The 22,950-nt window shown below is 40.3% G+C and overlaps 2 protein-coding genes, 1 long non-coding RNA gene and 1 pseudogene across 4 annotated transcripts; 3 read left to right on the top strand and 1 right to left on the bottom strand.

Annotated features, from left to right (window-relative positions):
* The first annotated feature begins 435 nt into the window (after window positions 1-435).
* Window positions 436-9,215, top strand: LOC127776903 (uncharacterized; annotated as a pseudogene).
* Window positions 6,572-8,682, bottom strand: LOC127777596 (uncharacterized). 2 transcript variants are annotated; one of them, XR_008018351.1, is made up of 5 exons: window positions 8,426-8,682; window positions 8,049-8,175; window positions 7,587-7,653; window positions 7,233-7,492; window positions 6,572-6,871 (listed from the first exon to the last, which is right to left on the bottom strand). It is a non-coding gene; the product is annotated as an uncharacterized LOC127777596 (long non-coding RNA). The 2 variants fall into 2 exon arrangements; XR_008018352.1 differs by having other exon boundaries at window positions 8,083-8,175.
* Window positions 9,216-13,223: 4,008 nt separating the features above from the next.
* LOC127776820 (putative pentatricopeptide repeat-containing protein At3g01580) lies at window positions 13,224-16,281 on the top strand. Its single transcript, XM_052303370.1, has one exon. It carries the CDS (start codon window positions 13,290-13,292, stop codon window positions 16,266-16,268), a length of 2,979 nt encoding a protein of 992 aa, XP_052159330.1. The 5' UTR covers window positions 13,224-13,289; the 3' UTR covers window positions 16,269-16,281.
* A 1,116-nt stretch (window positions 16,282-17,397) lies between these two features.
* Window positions 17,398-21,485, top strand: LOC127776821 (protein WEAK CHLOROPLAST MOVEMENT UNDER BLUE LIGHT 1-like). Its single transcript, XM_052303371.1, has 3 exons — window positions 17,398-17,537; window positions 18,318-19,103; window positions 19,281-21,485. The coding sequence occupies exons 2-3, from the start codon at window positions 18,342-18,344 to the stop codon at window positions 21,096-21,098; spliced, it is 2,580 nt and encodes an 859-aa protein (XP_052159331.1). The 5' UTR covers window positions 17,398-17,537; window positions 18,318-18,341; the 3' UTR covers window positions 21,099-21,485.
* Window positions 21,486-22,950: the final 1,465 nt, after the last annotated feature.

The following is a 22,950-nucleotide window of genomic DNA, read 5'->3' as shown; positions in this document are numbered from 1 at the left end:
CACAGGAAAAAAGCAATAACCAAAATTACCCCTAAGGAAGAATTACCCAAGTACTAATTCGTCCTTATAAACAGACGGTTAAGATTGTTTCTACTAGTTGTAGAATACTACCGGTAAAGAGCACTGTAGTCGGACTAATATCTCATACTACCTTCCTTCATTTTGTGGTTTGTCCAATGCTTGAAAGGATGCAAGAACAGACAAGCAAAGCAAAGCAAAGGATAGAGTCATTGGATGTAGTACGTCCTGACACCTGACCTTATGAATGACTTCAAGAATCCTCCAATGAATAGAACCATATGCTTGCCTTGCCTAGAAGAAAAGAGTAGAATAGAAAGTTCGTAAAACCGGGCATTATCTCTTCCCATGTATTTCTTGAAGAACTAGAGCTGCTTTGCCTGTTGAAGAGAAGAGACCTATCCAATCAACCACACACCAATAATCCGATGCACTATTGGAGAGACACCTAGCTCGTTCATTCTCAGTCCCAGTACAACTTGCTAAGGTGCTAATCTAAAACTAAAGCTAAGAGGCTTAGCTAGGTGGACACCGTTCGGCGAGGTCGCGTCGTAGGCAGCACAGCAGCAAGCCCTGTGCTGTTGCAATGGCTGAGCTCGCGGCTGGCGCTGTGAGCTCGCTGCTGGGCATCCTCCAGAACGAGGCCCAGCTGCTACAGCGCGTCGGTCATGACGTGGAATTCATCAAGGAGGAGATGGAGAGCATGAACAGCTTTCTGGAGCACCTGGCGAGGACAGCGCCTCCCGACGGGTTGCACGACGAGCAGGTGCAGACGTGGATGAAGCAGGTCCGGTACCTCGCCCACGATTGCAGCAACTGCATCGACCACTACCTCCAGCGTGGTGACCCGGCGATCCACCGCGCCAGGGGTGGCCTCCGTGGCTACTTCTGGTGGGCTTACTGGTTCGTGCTGGAGATGGTCGCCCAGCACAAAGTGGCCGCTCGACTGCGTGAGCTCAAGGAGCGGGCGAGCGACGTCGGCAAGCGGCGGCTGAGGTATGGTGTGGAGATCCCGGGGAAGGTGGCGCCCGGGGCCGGGGAGCCTGCGTCCACAGCATTGCTGCCATCGTCTTCCTCCTCGTCTCAAGCTATTGCCGCACTTCCGGCCACACAAGACGATGATGAGGACAGAGCTGGTGAGCAAAAGGCGGCAGCAGTGGCGGAATCTTCTTCTTCTTACTACCAGCAACAAGCTCTGGAGCCTCCTACTCTGAATGACTACTTCCTGAAGAAGATAGCCAGCTGGGTGGAGGCGAGAAGAGATGCGAGGCAATCAATACGATCCATCGCAGTTGTGGCATCGGACGACGCTGCCAGTGACATTGTAAGTGAAGGTTTGACCAAAGCGGGTGCACCATTCAAGCACACAGTTCGAATCAACCTCCCATTAGTACACTACCCATCAGATTATCTAGGACCCAATGAGGTCCTCTGCTACACCTTGCGTGTATGCACAATCCAGAAGGATAACAAAGATCCAAACTATGTGGATAAGAAGATTGTTTGGTTCAAAGCTTGGAGGCAAAGAGAACAGATTATAAGAATAGTCAGCAACAAGTTTGAAGAGCATGTTCCGAGAAAGATTCAAGGTCTCGTTAGCAAGATTGAAGACATGGAGAGTAAGATCAATGTAAAAACAGTAGGCGGCGAAAAGACAAGACAAACAGATGGAGGGGATAGCAAGAATGAAGGAACAGATGGGGGAAGCAAGACAATTGAAGGAAACGCAGGAGGAAGCAACACAATTGGAGAAAAAGGGGGGGTCATCAACAGTGAAGAAATGGGAGGGGGAAGCAAGACAGTTGAACAAATAAGTGGGAGCACCAAGACCCAAGACGAAGCAGATGGTGAAAATATGACTAGTGAAACTTTAGACACCGGCGAGGCCTCCCTTGTTCTTCAAACTGACAAACCCTTAGGTGTACTTGCTAAGTGAGAAAGAAAGGAACAAAGCTAAGGATGTGCTAGCATCAGATGAGCAAACTATTATCAACGTCATGGCCGAAAAGCTTAAGCAGCACATGGAAAGAGATATGAAGTCCCCAACAATAAAGCTGTCTAATACCCAATACAAAGCGATTCTGCGGGAGGTGTTCCTGACCAGCAATCCCCAGGAAGCTACTACTACTGCTAGTGCTACTAGTAGTAGTACTAATAGGCATGCTGCACCTGCTACATCGGGCGACGATCAAATCAAAGAAATCATGGAACAGATCAAAGGAATCATCCACCTGGTTAAACAAGACATCCTTGAAGAGATACAAGCTACCAAGTCCCGTGGCCCTGGAGAACAAAAACTAGGCCATGATCAAGTAGCCAGCGCCATCCAAGATACCAAGAACAAGATTACACAAATCAGCCTCAAAATTAAGAAGCAGATGATAATTAAAGAAATAGTGGACAGAATAAATTCATACTTAGAAGATGGAGACACATTATTCATTATCGTAGAGGATGAAAAGAGAAGACATGAACTTAAGTGGGAGGATATCATGAATGCTTTGGAACTGTTGAAGTGCACCAAGGGCAGTGCCGTGATAGTGACCACAAAGAACACCTAGAGGGCCAGTGAGTTTTGCTACCCACCAAGTGAGCCTATAACATATTCTCTTGTTGGACTCTACCATGATATTGTGCTCAAGCTCACAAAACAACTGGTGAATAATGAAGATGACAACAACAATTCCCAGATTCTCCGTGACATCTTGGACAAGTGCCATCCACATGAATTTTGCATGAAGATGTTCGCTCGTGCTTTGTTTGCTAATCCCAACAGGAGCAATAAAGAACTAGGCAGGCTACGTGACACACTACAGATTTCAGAAAACTCGTTGGATACTAAAGCCAAGAAGATATTCAAGTTCTCCTACAGAGATCTGCATAGAGAACACAAGACCTGCTTGCTATACTTAGCAATCTTCCCTCAAGGCACCAACATTAGGCGATCAACCTTAATAGCACGATGGCTTACAGAAGGACTAATAACAAAGGAAGACTGGCCTACCGCAGTTCGCCATGCCGAGCGATGTTTTGATGCTCTCATCGACCGGTGTCTTGTTTCTCCAGGTGATATTAGTGCTAAAGGAGAGTTCAAGAGCTGCATGGTTGGTGATCTTATCCATGGGTTTATCACCAAGATTGCTAAGAAACAACACATTTTGGATGCACGCTTATCACATACTGGGCACACTACTTCTCTGTCTTCAGCGGTCTCCGACTCCGTGCCTCTGACAACATAGACATGTTTGTGAAGAAGCTTCATAATTATTCATCTCAACTATCACTACTCAAGTTGCTAGATCTGCAAGGTTGTCAATGTTTTGACAAAAGCAGCTACCTCAAGGCCATCTGCAACAACATATCACTTCTCAAGTATTTGAGCCTGAGGAGGACAAATATCACCCATCTACCCAGTGAAATCAACAACCTCCATGACCTAGAGATATTGGATATCCGGCAAACCAAGGTGCCTGAGAAGGAAACAAAGCTTGTCCTGCTCCTAAAGCTAAGGCGCTTGCTCGCTGGTTACACTGATCCAAGTCCAAGCTTTAATGACAAGGGCACAAACAATAGGACATTTTCCTGTGTCCGGATTCCTTCCAAGATTGAGAAAATGGAAAATATGGAGGTGTTGTCTAATGTCACGGCTTCATGGTATGGCTATGAATTGAAAGACATAAGAAAGCTATGGCAGCTAAGGAAGCTTGGTGTGGTTATCAAAGATAAAGACAGACACCTCCAGAATTTGTTTCAAGCGGTTGGTGACTTGAATGAGTGCCTTCAATCTATTTCGATCACTATAACTGACACCAGAAGTGAGACCACCTCAAAAGATTCAAAAATACTATCAGATGAACTTTACAACCGCTTGATACATCCACCGAAGCTTCTGGAGAGTGTAAGCATCAACGGATCCACGAATCTACGGATTCTCTCATTATTGGCAAAAGGTAGCAATGAACTTACCAAGGTAGCTTTGAGTGGCACCAAGTTGAGACAGAAAAATCTGGACGTGCTTGCCGACCATCCCAAGTTACGCAGTGTCAGGCTCCGACATGATGCACCCATACAATGACCCTAGCCCAACGTTCAAGAAGGAAATGTTTGAACATCTCAAATGCTTACTTGTCGATGGAGATAACATGAAGTACATGACGGACATCATTTTTGAAGAGGGAGCAGCTGTTGAGCTTGAGAAGATCGTCTTGTCCTCCACCAATGTTAGGTCCGGTCGCCTTCCAATGTTGAACGAGCTCGAGTTGGAAGGCAACAAATCATTATTTTCTTTCCATGGAGATGTTCCGTTGTCTGGAGATGGAGGAGCTCATCAGGAAAGCAACGAGCCAGTTTCACATTCTAAAGATGGGGCTGCTCCTCAGAAAAACAATGACGTACATGTTTCACCTTCTGAAGATGGAGCAGCTCCTCACACAAGAACTGATGGACAAGTTCCACCTTCTGCAGAAGGACCAGCTCCACAGATAAAAACTGAGGTCAAGATTACATTCAAGAAGGGAGAATTCCAGCAACTCAAGTATTTTCTTTTCGAGGACTCCAAAATTGTCGACATCATCATTGAAAATGGAGCAGTTCCTGAGCTTGAGAGGATCATCTTGTTGTTGACTAGAAAGGAGTCCCAGCTTACTGTGTCTGGCAGCCGAGCAAAATTGAAGGAGATCGAGGTGAAGGGTGACAAGTCAATCCTCCTTTCGCTACTTAAGAATGCTAATAAAATTGAAAAGGTGATTCTCTGTGATACCTCACTGAACAGAGATGAAGCTGGACGCCTAGCCAAGAAACAAAACATTTGCTGCCTGGTGCTCTCGGAAAATTCTTATGAAGAAAGCGAGCTTACCTTCAAGAAAGATGAGTTTCCAAAGCTCAACCTTCTTACTGTCCGGTGCTCCAAGATAGAAAGAAGAGTCTCGCTCCGATGCTTTCTACTTGTAGTAGAAATTAATCCGAGCCATTGATCATATTTAATCGTAGGTTTGAGATCTAATTCTACTCCCACCAAATTTTATGGGAGTAGAAATGTAGAGGGGTATATTTGTCCAAAGATAATAATTCACGTAGGGGTATTATTGTAATTTGTAATTATCTAACTTTTCACTCTCTAACCGTCCAAGTACGTGATAACAGAGATAACAGGGGATCAGAACGGATTAACAGAATGGCGGTACTGCAAAATTGGGGATCGATATGGGAAAAATAGAAAATAGATTAAAAAATCTGCCGAGATCGGTAGTAATAAAAAAAAAAAGAAACCTTGTCTCCGAGTAACAGGGGGTCAGAACAGAATAATAGAGCAGAATAATATGGGATATATTATCTCCAAGTACGGGATAAAAAATGGGGATAGATTCCGACAAGAATTTACAACCGACGTCGGACAACCATGCGTGTCTTTTTAAAAATCGACCCGTCCGGACGGTCGTGGACTTGATTTGTATTTGTCCAAAATAAACCCTTTTGCCATATTCTAGAAGCGATCGATCGGAAAACAATGGTTTTCTAAAATCGACCCAGTCCGGACGGTCGCGGACTTATTTTTTTATTTGTGAGAAATAAACCGTTCCGCTATATTTTATGAGCAATCGACCAGAAAACCATGGTTTTTTAAAATTGTTCCGGTCATGGACTTAATTTTTTATTTGTTCAAAATAAACCGTTCCGCTATATTCTATGAGCGATCGACCGGAAAACCATGGTTTTTAAAAATCAACCCGGTCGTGGACTTAATTTTTTATTTATCTAAAATAAACCGTTCCGCTATATTCTAGGAGCGATCGATCGGAAAACCTTGGTTTTTTAAAATCGACCTAGTCCAAACGGTCGTGGACTTAATTTTTTATTTGTACAAAATAAACCGTTCCGCTATATTCTATGTGCGATCGACTGTAAAACAATGGTTTTTTAAAATCGACCAGGTCGCGGACTTAATTATTTATTTGTCCAAAATAAACCGTTCCGCCATATTCCAGGAGCGATCGACCAGAAATCCATAGATAGATTTTTAAGATCGACCCGGTTCGGATGGTCACAGACTTAATTTTTTATTTGTCCAAAATAAACCATTCCGCTATATTCTAAGAGCGATCGACCGGAAGCAATTGTTTTTTAAAAACCAACCCGGTCATGGACTTAATTTTTTATTTATCCAAAATAAACCGTTCCGCTATATTCTAGGAGTAATTGACCAGAAACAATGGTTTTTTAGAATCGTCTCGGTCGAGGACTTAGTTTTTTATTTGTCCAAAATAAACCGTTCCGCTATACTGTTGGAGTGATTGCCTGGAAAACCATGGTTTTTTAAAATCGACCTAGTCACGGACTTAATTTTTTATTTGTCCAAAATAAACCGTTCCGCTATATTCTAGAAGCGATCGACAAAAAAACAATGGTTTTTCTAAAATTGACCTAGTCACGGACTTAATTTTTTATTTGTACAAAATAAACCGTTCCGCTATATTTTAGGAGCGATCGACCGGAAAACCATGGTTTTTTCAAAGAAAATGGCAGTATCTCATACAAAATAATTAAGCCACATAAGAACAATATTTTTCTATATCTTGAACCCAACATATGGAAAGAATCTCTCAAACATGTATCACTTTGGTAAGTAACTATACATTGCTTGCTGTTTATTTCCTGACAAAAATGTCGATCATATGAATTGGCCAAATTGGAATCAAATAGAATGAAATAATGTATCCTGACTACATAAAGTGCAGTTCTTCAAAGCTTCTGGTTATTTTGCTGTTACTCCACTAGAAATGTGCAAGGCTTCAAGAACCAAAACATGCTACTGGAGCTCCCTCCTGTTTCACCATCTCTCACTAAGAACCTGACCCTGCTATGCATGTATACAGAAGGTTAGGAAAGTAAAAGAAGGCATTTGCACGACTGAGAATATTATTGATGGATAAGGTAAAAAAAGGTGTCCATGACAACTAGTCCTGCAAGATCATAAAATGCAAAATCTCCTGAGTACTTCTCACAAACTTCTGTAAATTATAGCATGGCTTGATAAGAGAATACAGTGCTCAAGTGGCCTATATGTATTTTCAGAGCTGATCCGAAAAAAAAAGTATTGGGGAAGGTTAAAAATCCTCCTGTTTGCACACTACATATAATAGCTATTGCTGCCATTAATCCAATAAAAAAACAATGCTATTAATACAAAAGATACAAAGTTTGTGAGCCACGATAACCTTATTAGTTATTTGTGTGCAATGTCTCACTGAATGGCCTTCGTCTCTTGGATGGAGCTATCCTTTTGCCCTAATCTCGGACTGTCTTCTCTAATGGCTGGTTATAAGCTCAGCATAGCAAGACATTGAGAGAAAGAGACGATGATACAAGCTCAGAGGATCATATTCTTCTGAACAGCACGTCACTGAAAGTGTCAAAGCAGATCGAAAAAAGAAGGTCAACACTCAGCTGCTGTTCTTTTCCGTCCAGAAGTTATAAGCTGCATGGATTACATGGCATGAAGAAATTTCAGAATAATGCGGAGATTACCGTGAGTTTGATGTAATAGAAGGAAGGTGGAAAGAGGTACTAACAGATGAAGATGAAGATAGGTCAGATGTCTTCAGTACTCTCAGTCTCTTAACTGAAGAAACAAACATCCTACATGATTTGGAGTTTCAGACTATCAGATAAGCAATTCTACAGTCCTTGAGAAGGTACTATGAGGTACCAAAAATTTAGTATAAAATTTAGTACCTTATAGTACCTAGATACCAAGAGGTACCAAATTTACAATAAAAAAAGTGATACCTCATGGTATCTCCTTAAGAACCGTAAAATTGCTCCTATCAAATAGGAGGCATGGTCTAGTTTGATGGTAGAATTCTTTTTTCTCAGTTTGATAATCATTTAATAATCAATAAAACTGAAAAAAAAATTAAGGCAATAGACTGCATATCATTTTTAAGCATTGCTGTTTGCGTAATCAGTATCCAATAAATGTAGTAACTTTGTTTACTACTCTCTGAAAATGCAAGGTAGAACGGAAAACACACCCCCACGGCACATCTCCAACAAGCACCCTGTCACCTTCATAATCTCCAGTTCCATCTAGCAAGCCAGATATTGCCACACCTTCCTGCCGGCAGTTGTTTGCTCCAGCAGCGAGGGGGTCTCTTTCGGCTTAAATACAACAATGCAAATTGAACACATCGGATCAAATACTGATCTGATAACCCAGCCATTCAAATTTCAAAATACTGAAATTAACGAGGAAATAACTTGCGAACTTTCGAAATAACATAAAGAAACAATTTATGCAGTGCCATTGTTCAGTATCAGTGGAAAACTCTGCAGATACTCTATCATAAACTACAGTCGCAATTGAATGATTTGTTTTTGTTACAAAACAATAGAGTTGAGGTTCATATACCTGCAAGAAGACCTCGGAATACCTTGTCAACCGCTAAAGAACCTTTCAATCAGTTTGGCAAAAACTAATTATAGAAAATATATGGGAAAACAAAGACCGCGCCGGGGGCTCGGGGGTGGCGCGACCAGCGCCGCCGCCTGCCGGGAGGACTAGCGGAAACCGCGGTGATGCAGTGATCCGTCGGGGGCTCGGGAGAGATGCAGTGCACCGGGGGGTCGGGGGCAGCGCCGCCGGCCGCGCCGCCGCCAGCCGGGAGGAGAAGCAGAAATCGCGGTGATGCGTGGGGGGGGGGGGGGGGGGGCGAGATGCTTTGCGTCGAGCCACCGATTCCGCCGTACCTGATGAGACAGATAAATCATCCCATTCCAAAATTACCCGTAATTTATATTAACATATTACTAATCTATCCTTTAAAATAAACGACCGAGATTAATTCTACTTGGAGTAGAATACTGCAAGTATATTGCACCGGAGCGCCTCTCTAGAAAAAATCATCTTCAACAAGGGATCTGCTCCTAACCTTGAGAAGATCATCTGGTCACGGCCGTCCTTCGCTGAGTTGGAGCCTCTCCCTGGCATTGGCAATGTTGAGAAATTGAAGGAGCTTGATCTGGACTGTGACAATGTCCCTAAGCAGGTGAAGAAAGACATCAGAGCACATAAAAATAAACCTGTTCTTACACCTAAGAAGCCGCAGCGTCAGGATCAAGCACTAGAAGAGGAACATGGCGATGAATCATGGCTTCGGCGTGGCTGTGCCAGCTATTTCTCGAAGGACGATCAGCAGTAGCTGATCGAGGAAATTAATGTTTCCATTATATCCTTTGATGATATATTACTCATCGTCGCCTGAGTGTGTGTGTGTGTGTTTGCTTCTTCGAATAAACCATGTGCGTGTGTGCGCCGCACGCACCTGCATTATGCATGCTGATTGCTTTGTGTGCATTCAAGTGTATCGATTTGGATTTGTATCACTGTGTGTGGTGTGTGGCTTTCGTCCGGATAATCTGGTATATATGGACAGATGGGTCCATCTATGTAAACGTAATTGTGACATTTGGCTTGTCAATTTAGTTTCCTTATGTGTGCTGCACGTCTATCATCTCATTATGTGTCACACTGCTACACCAAATGGCTGAAGTTGCAGGCCATGCTGAATGAAAACTCTGCTCAAATATGCTGCTTGTTCTCTCATCTGACATTTTTTTTCTTATTTTTCTGCAAGCTCCCTTGTCTTTTCTAGCTAGCTTGCCTGCATCATCAGCTCTTACTCTTGTTGCTGCAGTTCTCTGCATGTGTAAGAAGGGGACAAAAACAGATGACAGATCAGGTTAACCCAGAAGAAAAACATAGTGTCAGGTACGTGAGAGGAATGAGCAGACAATCTGATTAGAATTGGCAGGTGATTCCAGTCCGGTATTTGGATTAATCTCAAAAACTCCAGAACAAAACAGACCGGTTTAATCTGAAAATCAAATCCCAGCTAGTGCCCCATCCAAATAAGTACTACTTACACTAATCATCGTGCTGAACTATTGAACTGTACTTAGCGATATTTCTTATATATGGAATTATTGGTGCTATCTTCTATTTTATCAGCTCGATATCGAAATGTCATTATCATCGAGAAAACATAAAAACGATGCTGGACAATGATATTTAATTAGAACATGTTTTTAGTAACCATAGTACAAATCAAATAATATGTGTGTCATCATGTGTGCACATCACACCTACACACGGAAAAGAAAGAAGAAGGAAAGGAAATTAGATGTGACAATGCACTGCTCGTCTGCCCGCGATACAATAGAAGCTCAGGTGAACAAGTGATGCAATGTAATCACATATACTAATCGAAACACTAATAAAGAAAGCAGAATTGTAGATGATGATGTGAGTGACTGTTCTACCCTGCAGCGCTCGCGATCGTGGGTGTTCTGTTCAGGCGACGCTACTCCATCGATCCTCGCTTCTGACTTGTCACACCGGATCGCACTTCACCAATCACCAGCCAACCTCGCCCCGCGCGCCTATGAACGTGAGCCCGCGCACCCTGCATTATCCCCGGTCCCCCGCCTCCTGTGCGCACAAACCGCCGCCTTCCTCCGAGAAACCGTCGGTACTCCCTCCGTTTCTACCCCCTGCTTGCCGCGAAGGTTTAATTAGAAGGAAAAATGTGTATCGTAAATTATATATAAGTACAATGTAAGATTAAAAACTACCGTAAGTAAAAAAACAGATATTTGAAGTTTGTTCACGTCAATATGAGTAGAACTTTTACGTGCAGTACACCTCTACAAATACTCCTAAGCCACAATGGACATAATAAATTACCATAATTGTATAAATGACTCTTCTATTTTTTAGCTATCAACCAAATATATAAAAATAATAATAATTAGATAGATATTCATAACTCTCGAGTACATATCCAATATCCAATTTTTAATTTGTTTAAACTATTATTTATTTAGATGTTATCATATGTTTCCGTACAAAAATTATAATACGTCACCTGGATATAGCAAACCCAAGAAAAGAATTATCAGGGCATCACTTGGATATATACCCTTTCTTTTAATTGCGATCCTAGCAAAAAATTATCAGGGTACTACACATATAAATTATGTAATTGTTGATTGATATATATTGATTAATATGACATGAATATAGCTAGAATCGAATAATCTACCCAGGAAGGTGAATGTAGAAAGGCCAATGTATCTTTTACATACCAATCAAACAACAATAAGATATATAAAAAAATGTACATATATTTTATCATCTTAAACCATTTAAGAAACATACACCGTGAATAATTTTCATATAAAAGAATAATTTATCTAGTGGTCACAATGAAACATTAAAAATAAAATAAACATGTATTATGTGATCTTAAGTTATTCCATAAAACTGCATAGCTATATTAGATCGATGGTGTTAAAATAAAAATTATAAATGAAACTATGAAAATAAATTTATGCATAAATTTAATTTATCTAGGTCCATACTCCTACAATTTAAATGTCATCCAAATTGTCATACAAAATTGTAAAATAATTTAACAACATATACTGCATCATCATACATTACTTTGCAAGCATGCATAGAAAAATTAGATATATAATATGTAAGTGAAAAGAACAGATTTAACTATGAATAACATAAATTATAAAAAAAATATTGTACCTTTAGTTGGATGCAACAATATCTAATTAATTATGTCTTTTGAAATATGCTCAACTGACGAGATAAATTAAATCGGCTGATTTGTATATAAGCATTCTAAAATATAGTATACATTATCATTTAATGGACTTAGAGGTAAAAGAAACAAATGAATATTACTATGGCTTCTATATCTTTTAGATATAAAGATAAATTTGTGTATTTTATATGCATAGACCATTAAAAATGTGAATACTCCTATATATGAATATTAATAGGCTTCGAGCATGTTCATTGTTCCTATGCATGCATAACCAACTTAAAAATCCATTTAGATTTTCTGATATAATGTACTATGTATGAGTATTAATATTATTTAGATTGACTATACTTTTCTTTTAACTACTGTACGGGTCTCACGTATCATAGAGAAACAATGTTTAGGGTAAATATATTTCTTCCATATTTACTAATTCACATGCAAGCATATAACAAATTATATGCATATGAACCAATTAAAGCAATTACGATGGTACAAATAATATATATTTGTCAGTAGTAAAAGTTTCGCGAGGTTTCTTAAGAAAATAGAGACAATGGATCGGACATCTATCTATTATCTATTATATATTATTAAAAGCTCATTAAACTTCCTACAAACACAATCAAACTGTCACGTGTGACTCCTACAAACGATCCTAAGTGGCCACGTGGCGCTTTAATAAATTAGAGGAATTTCTAATAATTCTTAGAAAAAGAAACATATCTGACCATTTAAACTCAGTGGACCCACTTTGTACCATTAGATTTGCTAACAAAAAAGTAAAAGTCCCTAAGGCCCATAGGGGCTGTCCATATCGTTTACATATTGTGCACGTACGTACGCTACATCTTCCCCCCTTATGCAAGCTCCCCTCCTCTGTATAGAAAATATATTTTGTGATAAGCTAAATCATATAGCTAATATTTTACGTACATCACTAGATTATTTACTACAAAATTTATAATTAAAGACCCCAACTATTGAATCTATCTCAAAGGAAACAAAACTCCTCCCCTCCTTATGTTGTACATACATACTCCCAGAAGAAAAATCAGGGTATATCTATTCTATCTTTATTATCCATATGTAAAAATATATAACAAATTACCTTAATATGAACCAATTAAAAGGAGGGCTAGCTTGATGGTACATTATTAACAATAATAGTTTTTCGAGATTTATTAAAAGAGCCCAAAACATTCAACTAAAAAACACATTACTTTTAATTTGAACTTAATTCTTAATTTGTTACACATGTTTTCTAAACGAACTAAGTCTACCTCTATTTTAAATGGTGAAGAAATAATAATTACAAATACGGATGCATTAAATATTACATACTAGTATAAAGGTAACAGATACCTAACAAAAGTTATTTAGGCAAAGTCGGCAAATAAATTTATGAAGAAAACATATTTCTGAAGTTTGGCATGTATGGTTGATATTCCTGGTAAGTTGCTCAAATATAGCCTATGATATACATGCCCGCGCATTAGGCTACCATCGTCCTAATTTAGATAATTGTCAAACTAAAAGAGATAAATAATTAAATTCCCCCTTACGCTAGAGCCAGATCGGCACTCGGCAGTTGCTAGTCGCTACCAAAGCCAACAAAACCGAGGAGAAGTTGCTCCTCCTCCATGGTTTCGTAGCATGACCACGCGCCACCACAGATTCTCAAGATTCATCAAAAACTCAAGTTCCCCATCCAAATCCAAGCGAACCCACGCAGAATCCCCGGACGCCTCCTCGACCCCATCAAGCGCGATTCCACCACGAGTCGACGCTGTCTCCAGGCTCTTGCGCGCCACCCGTTCGGCGAAATGCTTCAGCAAGCTCCACGCGCGGCTCGCCGTCACGGGCGCGCTCCGGGAGGACGCCTCCGTCGTCGCGGGCGCCGTCGAGAGGTACCTCTTCTTCGGTAAGCCCGCTTCGGCGGCGGCGGTGTTCGCCGGGTTCTACCGCGGCCGCGCCGAGGTGTATGACCTGAACATTGCCGTCCGGTGCTTCTCGGACCATGGGTTCCACCGGGAGCTTCTTGGCCTCTACCGGGAGGTGTGCGCCTTTGGGTCCGACAACTTCACGTTCCCGCCGGTCATCAGGGCTTGCGCCGCCGTTTCTTGGCTCCGGCTGGGGAAGGAGGTGCAGTGCCGGGTTGTGCGGACAGGGCATGGTGGAAATGTCGGAGTGCAGACTGCGCTGCTTGACATGTATGCTAAGTCTGGTCAGGTTGATCTGTCGAGGAGAGTCTTTGATGGCATGAAGAGCAGAGACCTGATCTCCTGGAACGCGATGATTTCTGGCTATTCTCTGAATGGCTGTTTACTGGAAGCTGCTGAGGCTTTGAAGCAGATGCAGCAGGATGGTTTCAGGCCCAATGCTAGCTCTCTTGTTGGCATTGTCAGTATGGTCAGTGGTTTAGGAGTAAGGGATGCCGGTGATCCGTTGCACGCATTCGCACTGAAATCTGGTGTCCTTGGTGACGAGTCCCTTACACCTGCTTTCATCTCAATGTATGCCGCGTTCGGTCATCTTTCATCATCCTTGTCACTATTTCATCAGAGTTTGGTGGATAATTTGGTATCTTGCAATTCCATGATCTCAGTGTGCATGCAGCATGGAGCTTGGGAGAAAGCATTTGGGGTATTCAGATTGATGCGTTGCAAAGGGCTAGTGCCTAATCTGGTTACAGTGGTATCTATCCTTCCATGTTGCAGTAATTTCTTTGGTATAAACCATGGTGAGTCTGTGCATGGTATGGTTATCAAGTTTGGTCTTGCAGAACAGGTTTCTGTTGTCAGTGCTCTGGTTTCCATGTATTCGAAGCTTGGGGACTTGGATTCAGCTGTGTTTCTTTTCTCTAGTGTTACCGAGAAGAGTCAACTCTTGTGGAACTCCTTAATTTCTGGGTACCTTGTGAATAACAAATGGAACATGGTTATGGGTTCAGTACGAAGGATGCAAATTGAAGGAGTTGATCCAGATGCATTAACTGTCATTAGTGTGATCTCGAAATGCAGACACACAGAAGATTTACATGTCGGGAAATCTATACATGCATATGCTGTCAGAAGCAGACTTGAATTGAATGAGAGTGTGATGAATGCACTCCTTGCTATGTATGCCGACTGCGGGCAGCTCTCAATTTGTTGTAAGTTATTTCACACAATGGAAGTGCGGACATTAATATCTTGGAACACTATAATATCTGGTTTTGCTGAAAATGGAGATTCAGTGGCTTGTTTAAGATTTTTCTGCCAAATGCGCCTGGCAGACATGCAGTTTGATCTAGTAACGCTGATTGCGCTTATCAGCAGCCTTTCTGCCATTGAGGATATTACAGTTGGAGAATCTGTTCATTCTTTAGCAATTAGAAGTGGATGCAACTTGGATGTTTCTGTTGCAAATGCCCTCATTACTATGTACACCAACTGTGGTATTATTCAGGCTGGTGAGAAACTCTTTGATAGCTTGTCTTCAGTGAACACAATCTCTTACAATGCTCTGATGACAGGATACCGCAAAAACAACTTATTTGAGGAGATCCTACCTTTATTCTATCATATGATCAAGAATGATCAGAAGCCAAATATTATTACGCTGCTGAATTTATTGCCTATCTGTCATAGCCAGTTGCAAGGGAAGACTGTTCACAGCTATGCAATTCGAAATTTCTCCAAGCTAGAAACATCTCTCTTTACATCAGCCATTTGTATGTATAGTAGGTTCAACAATTTAGAATATTGCCACAACCTTTTTTGTTTGGTAGGTGAAAGAAACAACATAGTGTGGAATGCCATCCTATCTGCTTGTGTGCAATGTAAGCAGGCTGGAGTTGCATTTGATTACTTCAGGCAAATACAGTTCCTAAATGTTAAAACTGATGCAGTAACCATGTTGGCACTTATCTCAGCATGTTCACAGCTTGGAAAGGCAGATTTGGCAGAATGTGTCACAGCAATTGCACTGCAGAAGGGCTTTGATGGAACCATTGTTGTTCTCAATGCTCTTATAGATATGCATTCAAGGTGCGGAAGCATATCTTTTGCAAGGAAGATCTTTGATATCTCGCTGGAAAAAGATTCTGTCTCTTGGAGTACAATGATTAATGCCTACAGTATGCATGGGGATGGTGGGTCTGCCCTTGACCTTTTCTTGATGATGGTATCTTCAGGAATCAAGCCTGATGACATAACTTTTGTTAGTGTTTTATCAGCCTGCAGTCGAAGTGGATTTCTCGAGCAAGGAAGAACATTATTCAGATCAATGCTTGCAGATCATGGCATCACACCAAGAATGGAGCATTATGCATGCATGGTAGATCTATTGGGCCGAACTGGACACTTGGATGAAGCATATGATATTGTTACAACGATGCCATTCAGACCATCCAAAAGTTTGCTTGAGTCATTGCTTGGAGCCTGTAGGTTTCATCGAAATTCTAAACTTGGTGAATCTGTTGGGAAAATACTCACTGAATCTGACCATGGAAATCCAAGATCTTATGTCATGCTCTCTAACATCTATGCTTCAGCGGGCAAATGGAGTGATTACGAGCGACTGCGGTCAGATATGGAAGCAAAAGGATTGATAAAAGATGTGGGAGTTAGCTTAATTGGGGGAACATACTGACCCTGATGAAAGAAGTTATTGTTAGTGGTCCGATACTCATACATTAGGCAGTACAATTTCAGGTCTGGTCGATGCTTTGCTACAGAGGATCAACAGATGAATTAGGTTGTCAAAGCAAAAAACAAAATGCATTCATATTTCTGCAGCGAAATCTTTTGAACTAGCAGGCAAACATTAAAACTGAAGGAACCATTTCCATCTTGGTGCAACCGCTTCAAATTTATTCAGATTCTGATTATGTAAATGGTGAGATGTCTACAGTTGTTTCATTGCTGTGATGATTGCTGTTTCTGGCAGTACAAAATTAAACATTTTTTCGGTCTGATTTGGATGAAGATAAATGACAGCCTAGGTCAACAGACAGCTAATGAAATCCTGTCAAATTTGATTATCAATTAAAAAAAATGCAACAAGTCCTGTGGAGAATTCAGCTGTCAGTCAGGTCTTCCATTGAGCTGAAACAAAGATCCCTGCAATTGTGGAATTTTGTTTAACTTGGAGGCAAGATATAAATTTGTTGTTAAATGATGCTCTACAGGCCAACTGTACATTGTTTTTCCATTTTCTGGTAATTATAAAACTGAAGCAGGATAGAAGCACGTATATATCCAGCGCTCAACATTAACTTTACATATGGTAACTTACCTATTTACTTTCTTACACTGTAAATTGTTACCATGGAAATCAAGACACACCGTTCGTATCTTCTGCTCCATTTCAAAATGTACAGGATAGTATAGAATATAGATGTATCTGTAATAATTGTTTTTGTATTTGCCTTCTTGTAGACTTGAAGAAAAAGGATAAACTAATTCAGGTAGTATTTTAAAAGATGTTCTGTGCAAATTAAACTAATGAAATGCCAGACCATAACAAATTGTCGCCAGAGAAACATGAAGCACCATTCTTTTATATATATAGGTAGAAAGAGACATGTATATATTATTTTGAACTATCATGTTGATTTATTTGAGTGTTTTTTTTTTCTAAAATGTTATTCAGCCCAGCCTGTTCGTAACTCATGGTGGCACACAATTTCCTTAAGCATCCAGCTTTTGTGCCTATAGTCTCAAAATAAAGAAGTAATTTTATAATTGGGAGAACAGGTCCAAGTCTACTGCTATGATTATTCAATTGGTCCTTTCTCCTCTCCCACCTGGCTCTCTCCTGCTTCAATTCATTGAACCCCCTCCAGTCTTGTCCATCCAATACCTGCAAAAACTGCCAAATCCACTTCTTCCTCCAAAATCAGAAGTGCAAGTTTCTCGGGTAAGCTTCAGCTTATGCTTTTTGTCTTTACATTTGGGATTACATTCTTATCCATTGCCGTGATATCTGTACTATTCTGTTGTATTGGTCATATTTCAGTTTTAGACTGATATTGATATTTCGTTTCATGAGTCCTCGACTGATCATTCTGATGTTTTCTGCTGTTTCAGCATGAATATGGTTCTTTGTTTTACAACAGAATTTACTCAAAAGTCAAAATTGAAAACTCTCCTCACTCTCCTGATCTTTTATTCTTTATATGTTTCAGATTGGTGTTTTTATGTTCTTAAAAAGATTGGTGTTTTTAATTTTGTCTGGTAAAATTCAGTAAAAAAAATTGTCTGGTAAAAGTCCATAGTGTACTAATATATTTGTAACTTTCTCTAAATGAATTCTAATTGTTCACGGAAAATAGTAATAATAAGAGCCCGGAAGTATCTCTGGCCAAATAAACAGTATGGCCATTGGTTTTTGAATTATCAAGTTGTTTATGCACTGATAGTTTATGTTTAGTTTGCTGTAATTACCATGAATTATTTGATGCCATCCATAAATGTTCTTCAAATAGTAAAATCACAGAAGATAAATCCTTTGATGAAATAACCAAAAAAAAAATCTCCCTTCATGGTTATACAAGTTTGTTATTAGCATGTGTTTGTACGATCATGTATTATTTGATTTTATTCCATTTGAGAAAGCAGCTCTTTCTCCAATATTGGTTTATAATGCTCTGTGATCAACTTATCAGTCTACTTTCCTCTTCAATGTTCTCTTCCATAGATAATATTTAACTGAGTTTGAAGAATGGCAGAGAAGAATCTTGAAGAGCCTGACTCCCCTCTAATTGCATCTTTGTCGGCACCGAAATTCATGCAAAATTCTGCAGAGCCTGAGCTAACTGCAGGTACTGATTGTGAGAACAGTAATCTTCAGAACAGAGAAACAGCCAACTTTGAGGCAGCAATGCAGGAAGAACTTCCAGAAATCTTAGTTGGCAACAAAAGCAATCTGCAAGAAATATCAACAGAACAAAAGGCTCCTATTAGCGTCTGCGCAACTCCATCTGAAGTAGACAACAGTGGACTTGTATCTGCCAGTGATCCTCATGCTTTTTCAGTGACCTCTCAGAATGATGATGAATCAACAGAACCCAGCAGTGATTCTACCACAATTCCACCTTCAGAGAAGAACACCCACTCAACTTCACAGACCTCCGACAGGCTGAAAGCAGTGGTCCAACTACAAGATACACCCCTGCATAACACTGGGGATGATGCCTTTTGTTCCTATTCTGTGAAGGCTTCATATGAGACTTCAGCTGCGACACCAGCAAAGGTGAAAGAAAAGAAGCCACATCTGATGCATCGTTTTAATGAGCGCCAAATGAGCTTAAGAGACATGCGGCAGAAGGCCCCTGCACCTTTGAACAGATCAAACAGCGGGAAGAACTTCAGAACAGATAACACCTTTGTCGATACAACAACCCACATTGAATCAGTTAAGGTGGCGGCCTCAAGATTTGGTGGCAGCGTCAACTGGAAAACTCGTATAACAGAGCCAGAGCAGGTAACTCAGAGTTGTTCCCTTCCCTTATTTGCATATGAAACATCTCAGCTACAGCTCTATAAATTATGCTGTCATTTGTATTTTTTTCTTTAATTTTGTAAAACCTTGCTTTACCACTTAATTTACTTCTTTTCATATGTGATCTCCATGTAAGATTAACAATCTTAGTACATGCAGGAGAATGAAATCGTACTTGAACTTGATAGGCTGAAGAAGGAAATTTCAGAAAGTAAACGACAAGCAGAGGCTGTAGAGGCAGCAAAGGTGCCTCTGTCCAACGAGTATGAGAAAACAAAGAGGCTAATTGAAGGATTGGAACATGACCTGGAAAAGGCACAAGAGGAGGAGATAATTGCGAGGTTGGGTTTGGAGTTATTTCAGTTAATAGTACATGAGATGCGGGAAGGAGATACCAGTGATGGTGGTGTCACTGGCAGGGAGAAATTGAATATAATCAAAGAACAGTACAACGCAGTGCTGGCCAACTTAATGTTAGTGAAGGATGAGTCCGGAAAAGTGCAGGAGAATTATGAGACCTTGTTGATTGAACGGGATATTTCTATCGGGAAAGCTCAGTTAGCCGTTTCAATGTCTGAAGGTGCTGTAAGGAAGGTTGAGGAGCTCACCGTAGAACTTAACAGACTGAAGGTGGAGTTGGAATTGGCTCATTCCACATGCCATGATGCTGAAAAACATAGTAAAGACACGTCCTTGGCATGTGATGAGGATTCCCTTAAATGGAAGAGTGATCTGAGGCAAGCAGAAGAGGAGCTCAATCAGCTCGCCAAGAAAATTTCTTCTATTGAAGAATTGAAATCAACACTTGACACATCAACCGGCTTGTTGCTCAAGCTGAAAAATGAGCTAGCTGGATATGTGGAAGCTAAGCCAATTGATAAAGAAGCACAAGGAAATATTACTCAAAGATCTTTACACAATGAAGTTATTCTATCTACACGAGAGTTGGAGGAGTGTCTGATGAGCGTAGATAAGGTGAGAGATGAAGTTTGTGCTCTGAATGTTGCTGCGGCATCGCTAAAAGCAGAGTTGATCAAAGAGAAAACGGCACTTGCTACCATGAAGCAGATGGAAGCGACGTCATCCATCGCTGCTGCATCTCTAAGGGTGGAGATTCAGCTAGCACTCCGGGAACTGGAAGCAGTTCAGGCCAAGGAGAAAGAATCCCGAAATGGAATGCTTGGGTTGCAGAAGATTATGGAAGATACAGCCAAAGAAGCTGATGAGTCTAAGTCCATCGCAAGAGAGGCACAGGAGAAGCTAAGAAAGGCCAAGGAGGATATGGACCATGCAAAATCTTGTCTTGATACTATGGAATTCAGGATCCAGGCAGTTCTAAAGGAGATGGAGGCCACGAAAGAGTCCATGAGGCTGGCAATTGATGCCCTCAGACCGTTTGACAGTGAGCTTCCAGTGGATATCGAGGAACAAGGCTCTCAGATAGTCACAGTTGACCTGGATGAATACCAATCTCTCATTGCGAAATCCAGCAAGGCAGAAGAACTTGTCCATGAAAGGACGGCTTCTGCAATTGCACAGGCCAAGATAGCCAAGGAGTCCGAGTCTCGTATCTTATCAACACTGAGTGAAACACACAAGGTTTTGGAACAACGAAAGCAGGCATTGGTTGCTGCCACAGAGAGAGCTGATAGAGCCACTGAAGGCAAGCTTGCCATGGAGCAAGAATTGAGAAAATGGAGAGAAGAGAATGAGCAGCGTCGTAAGGCTGGCGAAGCTTCGAAATCGCAACTTAATCCATCAAGCACCCCTGTGATCATCGTTGAACGCAGCAGCGACACCAAGAGCACAAGCAAGGATGATAGTTACGCCTCGGTTCATCCACTGCTGGATATGTCTGCGAGGAGTACCCCTAATGATTCAGCGTTGCTCTCGAATAAGAAGAAAAGAAAGAAGCTGTCGTTCTTCCCCCGCATCACCATGTTCTTCACGAGGAAGAAGTCTAGAGCTGCTATATGAAAAAAAATAACTTTGTTTTAATGTTTTGCGTGATAGAACTTTGTGGATATGTGTATATTTGCAATAAGATTATCTTTTTCTTTTAACGGTTTGCGTGATAGAACATTGTGGATATGTGTATATTTGCAATAAGCGGATGTGTTGCATACAACTTACGCGACTTGTAATTTATCTACCAACCTGTTGTATATATTGTACGGAATTGATGATGCATTTCATTTTCTAGGACAAGGTAATCATCTGTACTGTGAACAATAGTACCGAAAGATTTACCCTTTTGTTGTGTTAACCTTTAAAATTGAGTATCCACTATTTTCTCCTTTGGGTAGATATATGCTTTAAAATTACAAGCAGAGAGAAGTTATGAGGCTTTTGCTGCAGCAAATTATTTGCCTCCGTGCAGAGATACCATATATTATATATAGCAACAATATATCCATGTTAGTTGAGACTAGAAAGAAAACATTTTACTTTAAGGGTGTCAATTGATGTATGGCTATATATATATAGCAAGAACTTGTTTATAAATATATTTGTACAAACTACAAAATGCAAACACGGTCTAGTAGTCCGATTCTTGTAGGGAAAAAGATTGAAAGAGAAAAATAGCATCACCATTCAACATAATATAGGCACTGCTTTCATGGACATGGGAAACATTGGGATCTATATGTTTAGCTTCTACCACTGGACTTGTAATTCCAGCATTTCAAATTGGCTCCTCGAGCTACATTGCAACCAGCAGAAACATAATTTGTTTCGTTTCTACTACCATTGGAGTGATCGTGCAAGGCACGCGGCAATTTGTTTTTCTTTAGCAATGCCTGGAGAAAACAGAATCCTTGATTGACCTGAATTGTATTCGGGAAACATCATGTACCACGAAACATAACTTCATAAACATGACAATTTCGCCCGGCTCACTTTCTTTTGGTAAGTTCATTTGGCTGCTACTTGGTGCAAGTAGTTGATGATGATCTTGTTATAACTTGAGATCGTACAAATCCAAATTATGCTTAATTTTGTTAAGCATGTAGTTAGTTATTCAGATGCAGTCTACAAAATCGAAAAGAGTTGTTGCTCATACTTCAGGGACAACTTATTAGATACTAAGCATGGGAAGAATGCAGTTTGCTGAATTAGTATAACAATTAATGATCAGAAAATCTCATTATGCATACAAAAAAAATGTACAATATCTGAATATCATGTTTCTAGAACAAAACTGCTACCTGGTGATTCTCAAAATCGAGTAAAAATATTCTTGTTGACAGTAGCGCTGCATTTGAAATCTTCATTAAATATTTCATTAGATAACTTATATCACAACCAGCCTTATATATGATATATTCAGTTGTGTGATCGTTGGCAGAACTTACTATGCCGATCATGCATTCTGCAAATTTTAATTACTAAGACATGCAGCACACGCGTACAGCTTACTTAAGATATCTTTCCGGCCAATAGTTGGTTCAATCAAATTCTACTGGTATCACGAAATATTTATACATGATATGCTAGCTATTGCTAGGAAAGCAAATTTCTGGCATTGCTTCCATAACAATGAATATCGAACTAATTAAGAAAAGAACGGTTGATTGGTTCATACAGCTCAGTATATATATAATATAGTATAGTGTAATAAAGTTTTCTTCATTACAACTAGTACTAAGAAGAAAAGTGTGGTATTCCCTCTGTTCTATTATAGCTACTTCTAGTATTTAAAATTTATCCCATAATATACTATTTTTCCACTGATTCTCTTTTCTCAACCAATTATAACCATGTCTTATTTATTTTATTTTCATATATACATTTTTATTTCAACCATCACAACCGTCTCCTGTTTAAT

Source organism: Oryza glaberrima, chromosome 6 (assembly GCF_000147395.1).
Source record: "Oryza glaberrima chromosome 6, OglaRS2, whole genome shotgun sequence".
NCBI lineage: Eukaryota > Viridiplantae > Streptophyta > Magnoliopsida > Poales > Poaceae > Oryza > Oryza glaberrima.
This window is presented reverse-complemented; position numbering and strand designations above follow the sequence as displayed.